Source organism: Dermacentor albipictus, chromosome 1 (assembly GCF_038994185.2).
Source record: "Dermacentor albipictus isolate Rhodes 1998 colony chromosome 1, USDA_Dalb.pri_finalv2, whole genome shotgun sequence".
Taxonomy (NCBI): Eukaryota; Metazoa; Arthropoda; class Arachnida; order Ixodida; family Ixodidae; genus Dermacentor; species Dermacentor albipictus.
Genome location: NC_091821.1, coordinates 133,981,490 through 133,995,152, shown reverse-complemented (window position 1 = coordinate 133,995,152; position 13,663 = coordinate 133,981,490). Strand labels below are relative to the sequence as shown.

Genomic DNA, 13,663 nt, shown 5'->3' with positions numbered 1-13,663 from the left:
GGATGAATGTGACGAAACTGTTAGAGGTGTCGCGTGTGTGCCTTCGATCTTTCTCATACACTGCATCACGCGCGGAATTCACCGTCGAACGAAGCGCTGATTATTGACCAGCCGCGTTCGCTAAATATTACGTCTACTATCTCGATTTACAGGCGCTTGTTCTTACAGACCGCGCTAGCGTGGAAAAATGCTTCGCGAATATGGCACGCACAGTGTCTTGGTTCCAGCAGAGACAAGCCCATGGCGGAGCCCCATGATTGACTAAAATGCTTGCTCCTGCTGACCTCGAGGCCCAGAAGGGCCTCCTGGCTCAAGCTGGGCGGGTCGCGATGGCCACTGGAGTCATGAACCCGCCCCGCTCCCTTCCGCCATCTTTTTTTTCCCTCATCAGTAAAATGTTTTCCTCCTCCTCCTAAAAGCCTCAAATATAAGATGGGGCTTCGCCGAGCTTGATGTGCGCCGCTAGCAAACGAGTGTGCTCGCGCTGGCTTCAGTTCGAGACAGAAACAGTGAAAACAAGAGATGAAAGGCAGGCAAGCTGAATCAGAGTAACTGTCCGGTTGGCTGCACTGAGGAATGGGGAAACTGTCAAAAATGTTAGGCGAAAAGGAGTGGCGGCCGAAGAAAACATGCACTAACCACAGTCAGAGTCCGTCGAAAGCGGGATGGCACAATATGATGCGATTAGAAGTATACGCTTGACGCGGCAGAGTTCTGGCGGACGCCGCGGGTTTTAACCGTGGTCCGGGCGTCCTTGCAGCTAACCGAAGCTATAGCCGGCACTCTCTCCTGTACACTGCGGTGTAAACTCGAAATAGAGCCACCTCGTCCCGCACAAGGACGCCGTGACGAACGGGTCATGCCGCTGAACCATACATAGGGCGCAGTCGCATTTTCGGGAACAAAAATCTAGCGAATAAAATGTTCGCTAGGGCAATTTAGGCGTCGGCCACGCAATCATCGCGGTATGCTCAAGGTTACTCCTTATCCTCCGGGCAATAAACACATTTCAGAGCTCATTAAAGCGCCATTAAGATGAGAGGCACCACGGGAGGTCCGAGGTCATCAGGACAGCTCGGAACTTTTTTCGAGGGGGCCCACGGCAATAACGCGCACGAATCAAGACTAGTAGCGACAAAGTGCCACAAATAAGGCGCCTGATTACCCGAGGCAGGGACGACGAATGCGAAAGTTGGCAGAGAGTCTGCCGTGGGCCCCTCGCAGCGCCTCGCTCAAAGACGATAAAAAAGCGAACACCGAATGAAAGCTTCAGGCATAGCTCCCACTGTACACGTTCGATCTTGCTCATACGAGTGAAAACCGATCACCACTTGTGTGTCTACGGCAATAATGGAAAGAGTGACACACATTGGCAAAGGTCACACGTGATTCCCATACCCGAAAACGACGACTCATTCCTGTTCGCGCAATCAGCTATACAGCCAGATTTTGCGCAACGACCAGTGTTCCCAAGAACGAGCTGGGTGAAACTATACAAGGGTTGTCATTATGCTCATACGAGAGACTGCGGAAGCCGCATATTTTCGAGCTGCTGTCGCGTGCGTCTCCAGGTGCCACACTGTTGGCAGTTTCGAGAGTGACTAACTACTTTCAAGCAACCATTTTCTAGACAAGCAGCTGCGTCGTCGCGTGCGACGGCTACAAACACGGCGGACGAGCGGTTGCATGCGAGCCTCAGCCGGCGGCAGACTCGCACCTCGGGCTCCGCGAACAGCTGGGCGCCAGCCGAGCGTGCGCGCCCGCCAAGAGCAGCTGCGTGGCGTCGGCGCGCGCCGCAAGTGGGGAGAAAAGAAAGACGCGTGAACTGCCGTCAAACTTGCTTCTTCGTATACGATGCTACGTAGCCCCATTCGCGGCTCAAAGGAAGCGCTTTCCCCACGGGTCTTCCTCCTAGCAATCCAGCCCCTTCAAGCTTCTCGCACTTCTGTTATAAAACAAAATAAAAAAAAAGCGTATAGCGCTCACGGCGACAGGTTGGAGAATTTTGCACGCAGTTTTGCGTGTCTTGGGGAATGCAAACAAATGAGCTTCTGTCCGGGCACTGTCGTACAATGTTCTGGCACATTAGTGAGGTCCATCGCGTGCATCGAACGATCATACCCCGGTACGGCCAGCGCTAAAGCACCCACTCGTGTCTATTGTTTCCTATGTGATGCGATAGTGCACTATCCGAATATTGAAAAGGCTGATGGCACCCGCCGTGGTGGCTCAGTGGCTATGGTGTTGGGCTGCTGAGCTCGAGGTCGCGGGATCGAATCCCGGCCACGGCGGCCGCATTTCGATGGGGGCGAAATGCGAAAACACCCGTGTACCTAGATTTAGGTGCACGTTAAAGAACCCCAGGTGGTCAAAATTTCCGGAGTCCTCCACTACGGCGTGCCTCATAATCAGAAAGTGGTTTTGGCACGTAAAACCCCAAATATTATTATTAAAAGGCTGATGGCGCAGAAAAAAAAAAGAAAGCCAGTATTTACCCAGACGCCTGACTGCTTCGGAGTGCACTGTGGCATCACCGCATGCGCAGGTGTGACGCTAAACGAGCTTCGGTGCTTCGGTCCACGAACAGTGCATCCAACGGCCACTGAGTCCCGCCATGCACACCGGGCAGCGTACAACCGCCAATTCAATCTCCTTTGCTCTTGACTCGTTCACGTCATGAGAATACGCGCAGTGTAGTAGAACTCAAACAAAAAATCACCGCCCATTCCAGTCCGTGAGGATAGTCGAACAGCGAAGCTGTGTTAATTGCACTCACTGTTACGCCATGAGAGTCAAACTTCGGAAGTAGTCTATATTGTAAATGTTTTGTTTCATCACCTTTTCACCTCACTTTCACTTTTGCGTGCTCGCGTGGTGAGCATGCTTTAGCAGTGCTTTTCTTTTTCGGTTCTCCAAGCGTTTTTATTTTTTTTTTTCTGCGTGAGGTTGCTGTTTGTGCTTTGCCATGATTTTTTTTTTTTTTTTGCGTGCAAGTTGCTCCGCCCCTTTTTTTTTTTTTTTGCGCTGACGCTCGCGGTAGGCAGCTACTTCCTCAGGAGTACGCCCTACTCGAGGTCTTCGCGTAGTTGTAGCTGGGATCAAATGCGCGGAACCACGCGCTTTTGAATTTAGCCCCAACCGAAATGCGGACTGCACAGCCAGGAATCGAACCCGCGACTTCAGGGCTCTGCAGCAGAAACGCCACACGCAGCCAGCGAGCCATTGCGGCCTGGTGCACTTGAGAAAAATGAACTACATTCGTTCGCATCTCTTCGTCGCAGCTTCTCCCTCGCTATGTTTTCAGCGTTCCAAATTTCACACCACATTCTTGAGGAACAGTTTCCCTCGTTCGCGCAGGATCAGTAGTAAATGAAAACGAAATGAAACCCTTCCGTAAGCCTCGCTGCGCGAGCGCTAGAAGAAACCCACGCGGGAAAAAAAAAAAGAGAATAACCAAACAAATGAAAAAAAGATGGGCAAGGAGACGATTCTTCTAAGTGATTCTCTCGCCGCGAGAAAGCCCAAGTTAAGAGGATTGAAACATTACGGTATAAGCTTCGACGGCTGCGCACGTTGCAAAAATAAGCGAGGAAGGTTGCTTTTGTACCAAGGTGAAAGGGGACTAATCCCGCCCGTGACATCGCTCGCAGCTTCGTCGCTTCTCGGCGTAGCTGTTTTTTTTTCCTTGTTTCTTTTTTTTTCTTTTCCACCTTGAGTCACGTACCCAATTTTTCTCTTCTCTTAAGCTTGGATATTGCCTTACGTAGAGAGCGTGCGAAGTTAAAAGGGGAAGGCGGCTCGCCGCAGGCCACGGATGCGCACAGAGGAAAATGACGAAGTAAAAAAAAAGAAGGGGGGGGGGGGGGGGGGAGCGCGACACCACTCTTATGAGTGAGACATACAATCAATCATGACAAGGAGGACATGAAGCCAGGCTGGCCCATAAAACCACGGTGCGACGGTGAATAATAAGAGGGGGACAGAAAGGCGGGTATACAGGCAATGCGGAGTTGGCGCAAAACGCGATGCGCGAAAAGCACCGCGAGCGCAAAAAACGCCATCAGCACATCGTGCGGTATACAAGCTTGCATGAGCGGGTCCATTACACTGAGAACAAATAAGAAGACGCGGCAGTTTGTGCGCTGCAGGACAACGGCACGTGCCTTGCGCCTTTCGTTTGTCCTCCTGTGAGAGACAGTTACGGCACTGCACTTATCTCTTCCATTTCTCTTTAAAAATCACTTCACACACTGTCGGCATTACGGACCAGTGAGGAGTATATATCTTGACCGCTTAACCTCGCCCGAGCGTTTGTTAAATCGTGAGGTTTAGATTCCCTAAAGTGCCCAATGGGTTCTTAGGGACGGCGTACTGGAGGCCTACCAATTAATTTCGACCACCTGGGCCTTTTTTTTTTCTTTAACGCGCACCTAAATCTAAGCACACGAGCGTTCTTACATTGCCGCTGCATCAATTTGCCGGAAACGCAAACCGCGACCTCGTCACTCAGCAACAAAACGCCAGAGCCACTGAGCAACCACGACTGGTTTTCCGAAACGTTGTCTGCCAAATCGGCGAGCCCGTCTCGGAGCTGGCGGTAGGAAAAAAAAAAACAGCAGCGCGAATGACAGACATTCCCCAGGAGTGGCAGGGAGCAACACCGACTTGCGGAGCAAAATGCTGAACGCTGAAAGCGGTTACCACCTGCACTTGAAAAAGAGAGAGAAAAAAAGTAAAGTGCTAGCGACTTCTTGATGCGGCCTGCAAATGCATGCGGCATGTTGAACTCAACTTTACACACTCCTCGTATTCCCTGATGGTGTACATTTACTGAAGTGAATGCGCTCCACTGGAGTGTCCAAGAGCTCTCGGCAGTGTACGCGTGTTTTCTTTCTTGCTCACTCAACCGTTTTCGCGATCCATCATTTACGGTACATTCGGAGTGATGTGCCAACTATTTAGCGTGGTTAACTCATCCAGTCAACATTCAACTTTATCTACATCTCTCGCTCTCAGATTCAGTTACACATATTAGAAGTAGTTCCTGCCACAAACGCAGTTCGCTTTGTTCTTCGTGCGCATACGCGTCTTGCCGGCGCAGACTAATGCTAACTATTTTCGAGCAGCGGTCTACTACAACATTTAAATTTCTGCCGCAAGCGTACGCCCTCATCATTTGGAGAACGAGACATCGGCAGAACCTAGTTAACTATTTATGCACCGCAGATTCGCAACCAGTTGGCAAAATACTAGTTACCAATTTAAAAAAAAAATGAAAGCCATGCATGCAACCACACAACGCTGCACTTGGTCATATAAGGCATAAATGCCGCAACCACTTTGATCCAACATCGAGGCGAGTAAGCAAAACAACGTTTATGAAAGAAAAAAAGAAGCCGAAAACTTTGAGACTACAAGTACATATCCTACGTTCGTATACTTCAGCGTGAAAGCAAACCTAAACAGTGTTCAGCAGGATGGGTTTATTTCTTTGACTTCACAACTAAGTGCAACTGAAAAGGCGGGAAGTTGTTCACTAAGAGCCTTTACAGTTTGCATTCGCTCCTTCAGTTATCACCATCTTGCCTTACTATACAGCTAAGAAAAAACGGCGGACAACTCGACATTCGGAATCTGCAGAAATGACGAAAAATGAATTAAATCACGCTAGACGGCCACGTCGTCACTGAACTACGTTCCTCCGAGGACGTTCCATGTTTAAAGCGAAGTTTTCTTCCAACTTTAGTGTCCATGTTTAATTGATATAGACTTTCTGCGAGCGCAGTCCACGCCGAGTGGAAGCTGCCGCTCAATAAAGAAAAAAAAAAAGGAAATCGCATGTCCTACGGTTGGTTTCCAATCTTTCAGCACGGAAGCCCAGTGCTCTAAACCATTAGGCCACAGACACATGCCTAAACAAGCCGGAATAAAACACCCTCACGAATTTCCCTCGGGCGAGCCGGCACGTTGAAACGCTTAGCGCGTTAGCATTGCGACGATTTACTTATAAAAAGTGAGCGCGCACATCTATAGCTGACGATGAAAGTTACGGGACGCGTTCGTCGCTGAAATCTGAAACGCGTCTCCCCTGCCGTAATGTGGCACGTTGCCTCGCTGGTTCATGAAAGCTTCCCGTACATCGATTCCCACAATGTGTGAGATCTGCATATTTTTTTTTTTCAAATTTCCTGCTTCAACAAACTCAGTTAAAAGCGATTCTGAATGAATGATAGAAAATGAAATGAGGAAACTTAGCTGCTCATTTGCAGATAAATCAACGGCATACTCCCCTCTGGGGGAAAAGGCGAGCGCGCGACAATAGCAGGGACGTCATTCGTCGAGTAAGAAAAGAAACCTGCGCGCCGCGCTGGTAACGCTCACAAAAACCTCCATCATTCACGGCTGAAGGGGGCATTCAGTCCAAGCAAGCTATGCTGCTTGCGCAACGCTGACTAAAGACAGCTCGAACCGTGAATCAGCCCGACCAGAAGTTCTTCCACACGCAGACCAACCATGAGGGCTCCTTTTATTGTAACACTGCGCCTTTCCACACCGGTGTATACGATTCTCATTACAGGCGCAACGAGAAGACAAACGGAAGGACGTACGAGCTTTTTTCTGGGCATGCATATGTGCCCCCGGGCAAACACAGCAGCTTGCGCTCCGCGAAGAGTTGCGCGCGCCGGCTATCCGCACACCGCATCCCTTACTGAAGCCGCCAGACAAAAGCATACAACAACGCCGTCGCCACAAAGAGCAAGCGAAACGACACGGGGGCAAACGAGATGTCCGCAAACCAGAAAACTCGACCGGTCAATGCTTTTACCAAACAATAATTTATGAGGAAGCCTTCGATTGGCAACTACACTTTGCTACCGGCCGACCTCCGTACCATAAGTAGTCGAATGATTAAAGAATGCTAATGAGAGATGAAATGAGCGCATTACGTCAAAAAGGAGTTTTCACAAACGTGCGTAGATAGTCAATGAATATATTAAACAAAGCGCACCTTAACCCGTGCCGCGACAATCAGCAGATTCCCTCGCTTTGAGCCAATCGGTGCGTCCCGGTTTTGAAACATGCGCTGCATCTAACGAATTTCCCAACTAATGTAAATGAAAAGCTTTGCTTCCTCCAACTCCCACCCTGTACCCGATTGCCTCTTTCCACGATGCGAACAACCTGTTTCCCTTAATAAGCAATCTCAATCCCGCCTATACTGACAGAAAAAAAAAGAAGAGTGCTCCTCTAGTGTCATTATAATGCGAGGCAGTGGCTTGTAATCAGGCGACACGTGCACCATTAGAACACGGAGAAGGAAAAACACACAAACACACACACACACACACACACACACACACACACACACACACACACACGCACGCACGCACGCACACACACACACACACACACACACACACGCACGCACGCACGCACGCACGCACGCACCAGAGATTATACCGTGGAACTTTCGACGAGTCATGTTTAAAAGCCGACGCGCTTGACCTGCAGATCAGAATTTCGAATCGCGGACACTGAGTGCATACTCGCCGACAACTTTGTGTGGCTATGAAGAAAAAGCTACAGAGGCAAAAAGCGCACAAGTGAGAGCGCTTCTGAGAAGAATACCGCGTTTTCATCCACGTTAGTTTAAGCTGAGGAAGGGAAAACATGAACACCTTATTAGCAACAGTTAAATAAGAGAAAACACACCACTGAATGTAAAAGGTTACTTATTTTGCGGCTTTTCCCTTCCGCGTCTGGGGAAACGCGAAACCATCGCACGTGGAAGCTGCGCCGATTCAGCGTCTGTTCCGAGCAACCTAAAGCACTGTCAAACGCTGGCGGACTACTTAGCGCGGTAACACACGTGCCCCCGCAGCTTTCCTTTCATAGCCATAGAAAGTTGTCCGCGAGTATAGCCTATTTTTCTGGGCACAGGTTCCCCTAATCAAGAGTTAGCTTCGCAATACAGTTTTAATGCGAAAGCATTATATGCCCCATGGTGTGGAAAATTCGGCGAGCGTCCAGCGTTAACATCCGATGGTACCAAAACCCACGTGACCAAGTGATCATGTCACGTTTCCGGCGCTGGACCTGCTGCGGCTCGTACTGCGAAATCCATGGTGACTTAGAGTGAATTAACGTTAGTAAGGTGACTTAAGGGGGGGAGGAGCAAAGTGAATTAAGGTGACGTAACGTGAACGAAGGTGAATTAAAGCGAATTAAGGTGGATTAAAGTAGAGTTAGTTGGATTAAGTTTGGTACAAATTAGAGAAAGTGGATTAAGGTTGGTACAAATTAGACTAACGTGAATGAAGGCTGGTACAAATCAGAGTACGTATATTAAGGTGATTAAGGTAGAGTTATGAAGAAGTGACAATGTATGACGTCACGTATCATGGACGTAACCGATTAATTAAGGAACTCGTCAAGGAATACAGAAGACATACATAAATATCTTGGGAAATATCTACAATGATTGCACAGCTACCTTGGTTCGCACAAAAAAAAGTAGCAAGATACCTATAAAAAAGGGGGGTTAGGCAAGGAGACGCAATCTCTCCAATGCTATTCACTGCATGCTTCGAAGAAGTATTCAAGCTATTAAACATAGGAGGCATAGGAGTGAGGATCAACGGCGAATATCTCAGCAACCTTCGGTTTGCAGATGACACTGTCCTGTTCAGCGACACCGGGGACGAATTACAACAAATGATATAGGATCTTAAAAGAGAAAGACAATGTCCATTAGCCTGGCAAGAGAACAAGTACTCAAGATCGCCAGTCAGCCTCTTGAGTCCGTGAAGGAGTACGTTTATCTAGGTCAATTACTCACAAGGGACCCTGATCATGAGAAGGAAATTTACAGAAGAATAAAAATGGGTTGGAGTGCATACGGAAGGCACTACCAGATCTTGACTGGGAGCTTACCACTATCACTGAAAAGAAAGGTGTGTAACCAATGCATCCTATACCGGTGCTAACATATGGGACAGAAACTTGGAGGTCGACAAAGAAGCTCTAGAACAACTTGAGGACCGCGCAAAGAGTGATGGAACAGAAAATGTTAGACGTAACGCTGAGAGACAGGAAGAGAGCGGTGCGGATAAGAGAGCAAACGGAGATAGCCAATATTCTAATTGACATTAAGGAAAAGAAATGGAGCTGGGCGGGCCATGTAATGCGCAGGATGGATGACCGGTGGACCATTTAGAGTTACAGAATGGGTGCCAAGAGAAGGCAAGATCAGTTGAGGACGGCAGAAAACTAGGCGGGGTGACGAAACTATATGCAGGCACAAGATGGAATCGGTTCGCGCAGGACAGGGATAATTGGAGATTGCAGGGAGAGGCTTTCGTCCTGCACTGGACAAAAATAGGCTGATAATAATAATTATTATTATTATGCTTTCGCATTCCAACCACGTAAGGATACTTAAGTGACTGTCAACATTTTTTTTCCTACTGTGTTCTTCACAGCGAATACAACGTAACGATATTATGACTCCCGTTACTTTCCTAGTTTTTTTTTTCGTAAAAAAGAGCACAATTAAAGGTAACCAATTATTTTATTCCAGCAAATTCAATATCTCAATCATCATTATCAGCCTACTTTATGTGCGCTTCGGAGCATGTTACACTATACCTAACACCACCTATTTCGCTTCCTTCCTCGACTCCGTTTTCCTTCCATGTGCACCCATTCTAGAGCTTTAACAGACTTCCACGTTACGTCCGGATCCGAATAATATATTACATTCACTGTCTATCTCGTATATCGAGCCGTACTACTACTAATAATAATGAAAAACATCTGCTCTAAAATTGACTTTCCCACAATATACGCATAGGTTTCTAGCGTAATTATCTAACAGACAATAACGAAATCGAAGAATGTGTTCGAGAGTTTGAAGCTCTGACCTGAGAATCTCTGGCCAGGGTGAGTATACGGCTCGTGTTTGGCGATATTTGTACAAACAGCTAGGACGAGCAGAGCACGGACTCGGCAGTTACGGGGAGCCACGGCAGTCTGTTCCCTCTATAGCGAAGAGAAGCTACGCTGTCGTGCACAGCGGCATTCAATTGCATCTCACGGCATCTCTATTGCTTGCATCAATTTTGCTTTCATTGATTTTATTTATTTTACAGTCATTTATTTCTGCATTTCCAGCTGCAAAACTTTCAAAACGCGTAGAACCCAAGATAAGCTGTACCCGAGTCTCTGCACAGCGACCAGAACAGAGACACCAGTTACGGAGTTGAACGCCAAAGCCAGGCACACTTTCTGAGCGACAACCTCGAAGCGGTCGGTCACACTGTCTTAAAAGACAAAGGTTGTCTGCGCGGGGGGAGCACTGCCCCCGCTGCCTGGCCGAGGCGTCTCTTGGAAGGGTGAGCGTTCACACCGCTCAACGGGTGCAACACTCCCCTCCGTTAGGCGGTGCGATGTCGCCGCACGAGCGCACAAGGCGCAGAAAACATTTCTCGCCTGCACAGGAATGCGGAAGCAGTTGAACGCCCGTTCTGAGATGCGGCCAGTCCTTTTTTGCTCACGCGCTAACCGTTAACGCGATCAGAATTTGGAGCTGTGCAAAGCTAATGCAGGCGACAGCGAGTATTTTTTATATTTTTGGAAAACCAATATCGGTACAGTGGCGCAAGCAAGTAATGTTTAAAATCAATCGATCGATCGATCAATCAATCAAACAATTACTTGCGGTTGGCCAGGAACAATAATAATAACAACAATAACTCAATATTTATTTTATATGCCCAGGAATAGCCAGAGGTCAGAATACTGGTGTACAGAGAAATAAATAAATAAAAACGTTAAACAACTAAGACGATACATTACAGGATAAAACATAGAATGACATGAACAGGGTAAACAAGTACGTAACGAGAAAAATTTTGCAATCACAATAATTTGAATGACAGAGTACAATGCAGACACACACCATAGGTGACAACGAATAGCGGTGTTTGACCACCATTCGGTGCCTAGAAGTGCACATTCGATGAGGTGACATAATTACGAACGGGAAAGGACACCATGAAGGGACAGGAGAGGAGTGCAGCTAGAAAGGTTCAAGAGGAAAGAAGAAAGAAAACCCATTTTGAAAGACGTCAAGGCGGAGAAAATGGCTGTCGTATGGATATTGCATATTTTAGGAAAAACGAGCGTCTTCTGAAAGAGGCAGGAATGTGGAAGGGTCCATGTTGCCTGGCAGTCTTCAGCGGAACACGCAGCTGCTGTGCAATGTCCACCCAAGCCCAGAGTATAGAATTATTAACAATACGCAGCAACCATGGCCCTTACCTGACCGGATCACAGTGACTACTAAATAGGACCGCATACGCTGCGACGACAGCTTTTGGCGTCACTTTTCCACCATTAAACATGCGCAGAAGCGTCCGGTGCCCTCTCGAAGCCATGTCCAAATGCCGTCACGGCAAAGGCAGCCACCATGGCGAGCGTCGTACATACCCCTGTCACACGAGCACTCCTAGTCTTTAGAGTCGGGAGCACCTGCCGGAGAGCGAACAGCTTTCAGATACCTCACCTTCCGTGCGAAAGGAGAGATATCCCAGCTCCTTTTGAGAGCATGAAGTGGCAGCTATAGCATCCTGCCCAGCTCACCAGCAACAGAAAACCTATCAAAACGCGTCATTATATAATTTCAATGCTTAAAAAAAAAGTCGGCAGAGACACTTAAGACTGCTTACGTGTGGCAATGGGAAAGCATTACAGTCCCTTTGCTGAATTTTTTTTTTCCTGCGCGTTCCTTGTCCGCGTAAGCTCTCGCCTGTGTTTTAACTGCGCCTCGGTAAGGCCTAATGAAAATGCGCCAAGCGTCTCAAGGGGCTCGTTCGCCCGCGATGAACTCGTAACTCGAAGGACCGCTCAGCAGCGTTCAATTGGACATCAATGCTTTTTGAAACGGAAAAATTTGCATCCACCCGAATTGTAGCACGAATCTACAATGAAAACCCATACGGGTTTCCCAGAAAGAAAGCCTCGCAGTAGAATAAAAAAGAAGAAACGAACGTGCGGTCTACTGCGTGCCAACGACGCACGCACTAGGCCACACGTTTAGTCAGCCAGAAGCGTGGAGTCGCCGTGGCACCGGACAAGCGTGCTCGTCGCGCCCACCGGAGTCCGGGGTTCGATTTCCACCAAAACCGAAATTTACTAAGTTATCTTTTGAACGGTATCAATTTAATTTGTTTACAGGAACCTCCCTGAGAAATTTGATGTCGATCAGAGCACTTCTTTTACGGGTTTTAGTTTTTGTGCCGTCGGCCATTTTTGGTATCATCATTCGGTCACGCCGCCGACTACGACGACGGATTTTGGCGTAATGGGGCATATAATTCTCGCGCATTAAAACCAAAGAAAAAAAAACGTTCTTATACGTACCAGTTACGCAATTTGTTTGGCAGTAGGCTTTCATGGCATCGAAACACATGCAAGCGGCACCGCCACATCCGTCGCCTAATACATGGCCACCCACCCCGTCGCGGTATACCACATTGGTCTCTCGAAGCTTCGCCTAAGTCCCGTTCTGTTTCGGCAGCGTGATTCGCGTGGTTTAATTTTGTCTCTCTATGTCCACGCGGGCTAGCGCATGCGCGGTATGGATAGCAAGGACGCGCCAAATGCGGCGCCGGCAGCGTGCAGCGATTAAAAAAAAAAGGAAAAAAAAACGCGTACCCAGCTGCAAATCGCGGCGCACACACCAAGCAGCCATTGTCAGTTGTCTTCACACGAAACTATTTTAACTTCGCTGCGAGCGGAAAACCGGCGCTGACATTTCACAAATATTCACATTGTAACAATGCTAGGACAACCCCCCATGTTAAACTTCAATTAAACATTGTTTTGTGTTTTTTTCGAATTGACCAAGTACACAATTTTTTCAACGTATCATCAGTTTCTGTTTAAACGATCAGCGCTGTCATTTCTTCTGAATCGCCTAGAGAGAGAGAGAGAAAGAGACAAAACTTTATTGATTAAAAATATGGATATGGGAGCCGGAGGTTAGGTCCTCAGTCTAGGAGAAAACATATAAAGGAGACCATGACGTAGGCAGTGTCATTGATGAAACCACCATTGATGTGCAAGGGCTTTACTACAAAGGACTTTAGGTTGCCAATGTGTTAGAATTGTGCAAGGCTCAGACCGACAGCTCACGTTTTCAGCGCACCCGCGAACGTGTAGAGCGTCGAACACCGCCGGCTCTAAGGAGACACGGGGCTACTGCAACCAGTGTGCGCGCAGGCGTTTAAGTCGGAGCATATCGGAACCTTGAGGGCTGTCACAGGGTCGATTCGCACGAAGGCGTTATTCAGAACGTTCCCATTTTTTTCCCCGCAGAGCGTGGCATGTAGTGACGTGCGTTATGGGCCACCACAAACTCTCCATTAGCCTTCGCATCATTAAGCAACCCCGTTTTTTTTTTATTGTTATTACTCCTCAACGAAGAGCCGCGAAAGAGCCGGGCATTTCGCTCTTGACCGAGCAGCACATTTTCCCACGTCAGTAAATATACCGTAGCCAGCGCAGAGAAGCGAGATTAATGCCTCGAAAACACGTCACGCGTTCGTAGTCTGCTGAGCCCACGTGAGCACGTCGTCGCTCGACGCAAGTGACAGAATGC

At 48.1% G+C, this 13,663-nt stretch overlaps 1 protein-coding gene across 4 annotated transcripts in view; it reads right to left on the bottom strand.

Moving 5' to 3' along the window:
- Window positions 1-13,663, bottom strand: part of kcc (solute carrier family 12 member kcc) — a 436,470-nt gene that overhangs the window by 281,292 nt on the left and 141,515 nt on the right. The window contains exon 1 of one of the 4 annotated variants that reach the window (XM_065424385.1): window positions 12,424-12,472. The exons of the other annotated variants lie outside the window; for them this stretch is intronic. Coding sequence (XP_065280457.1) covers window positions 12,424-12,472 — 49 coding nt within the window. Of the gene's footprint in view, window positions 1-12,423; window positions 12,473-13,663 lie in introns of those variants that run through there. 4 annotated transcript variants of the gene reach the window in all.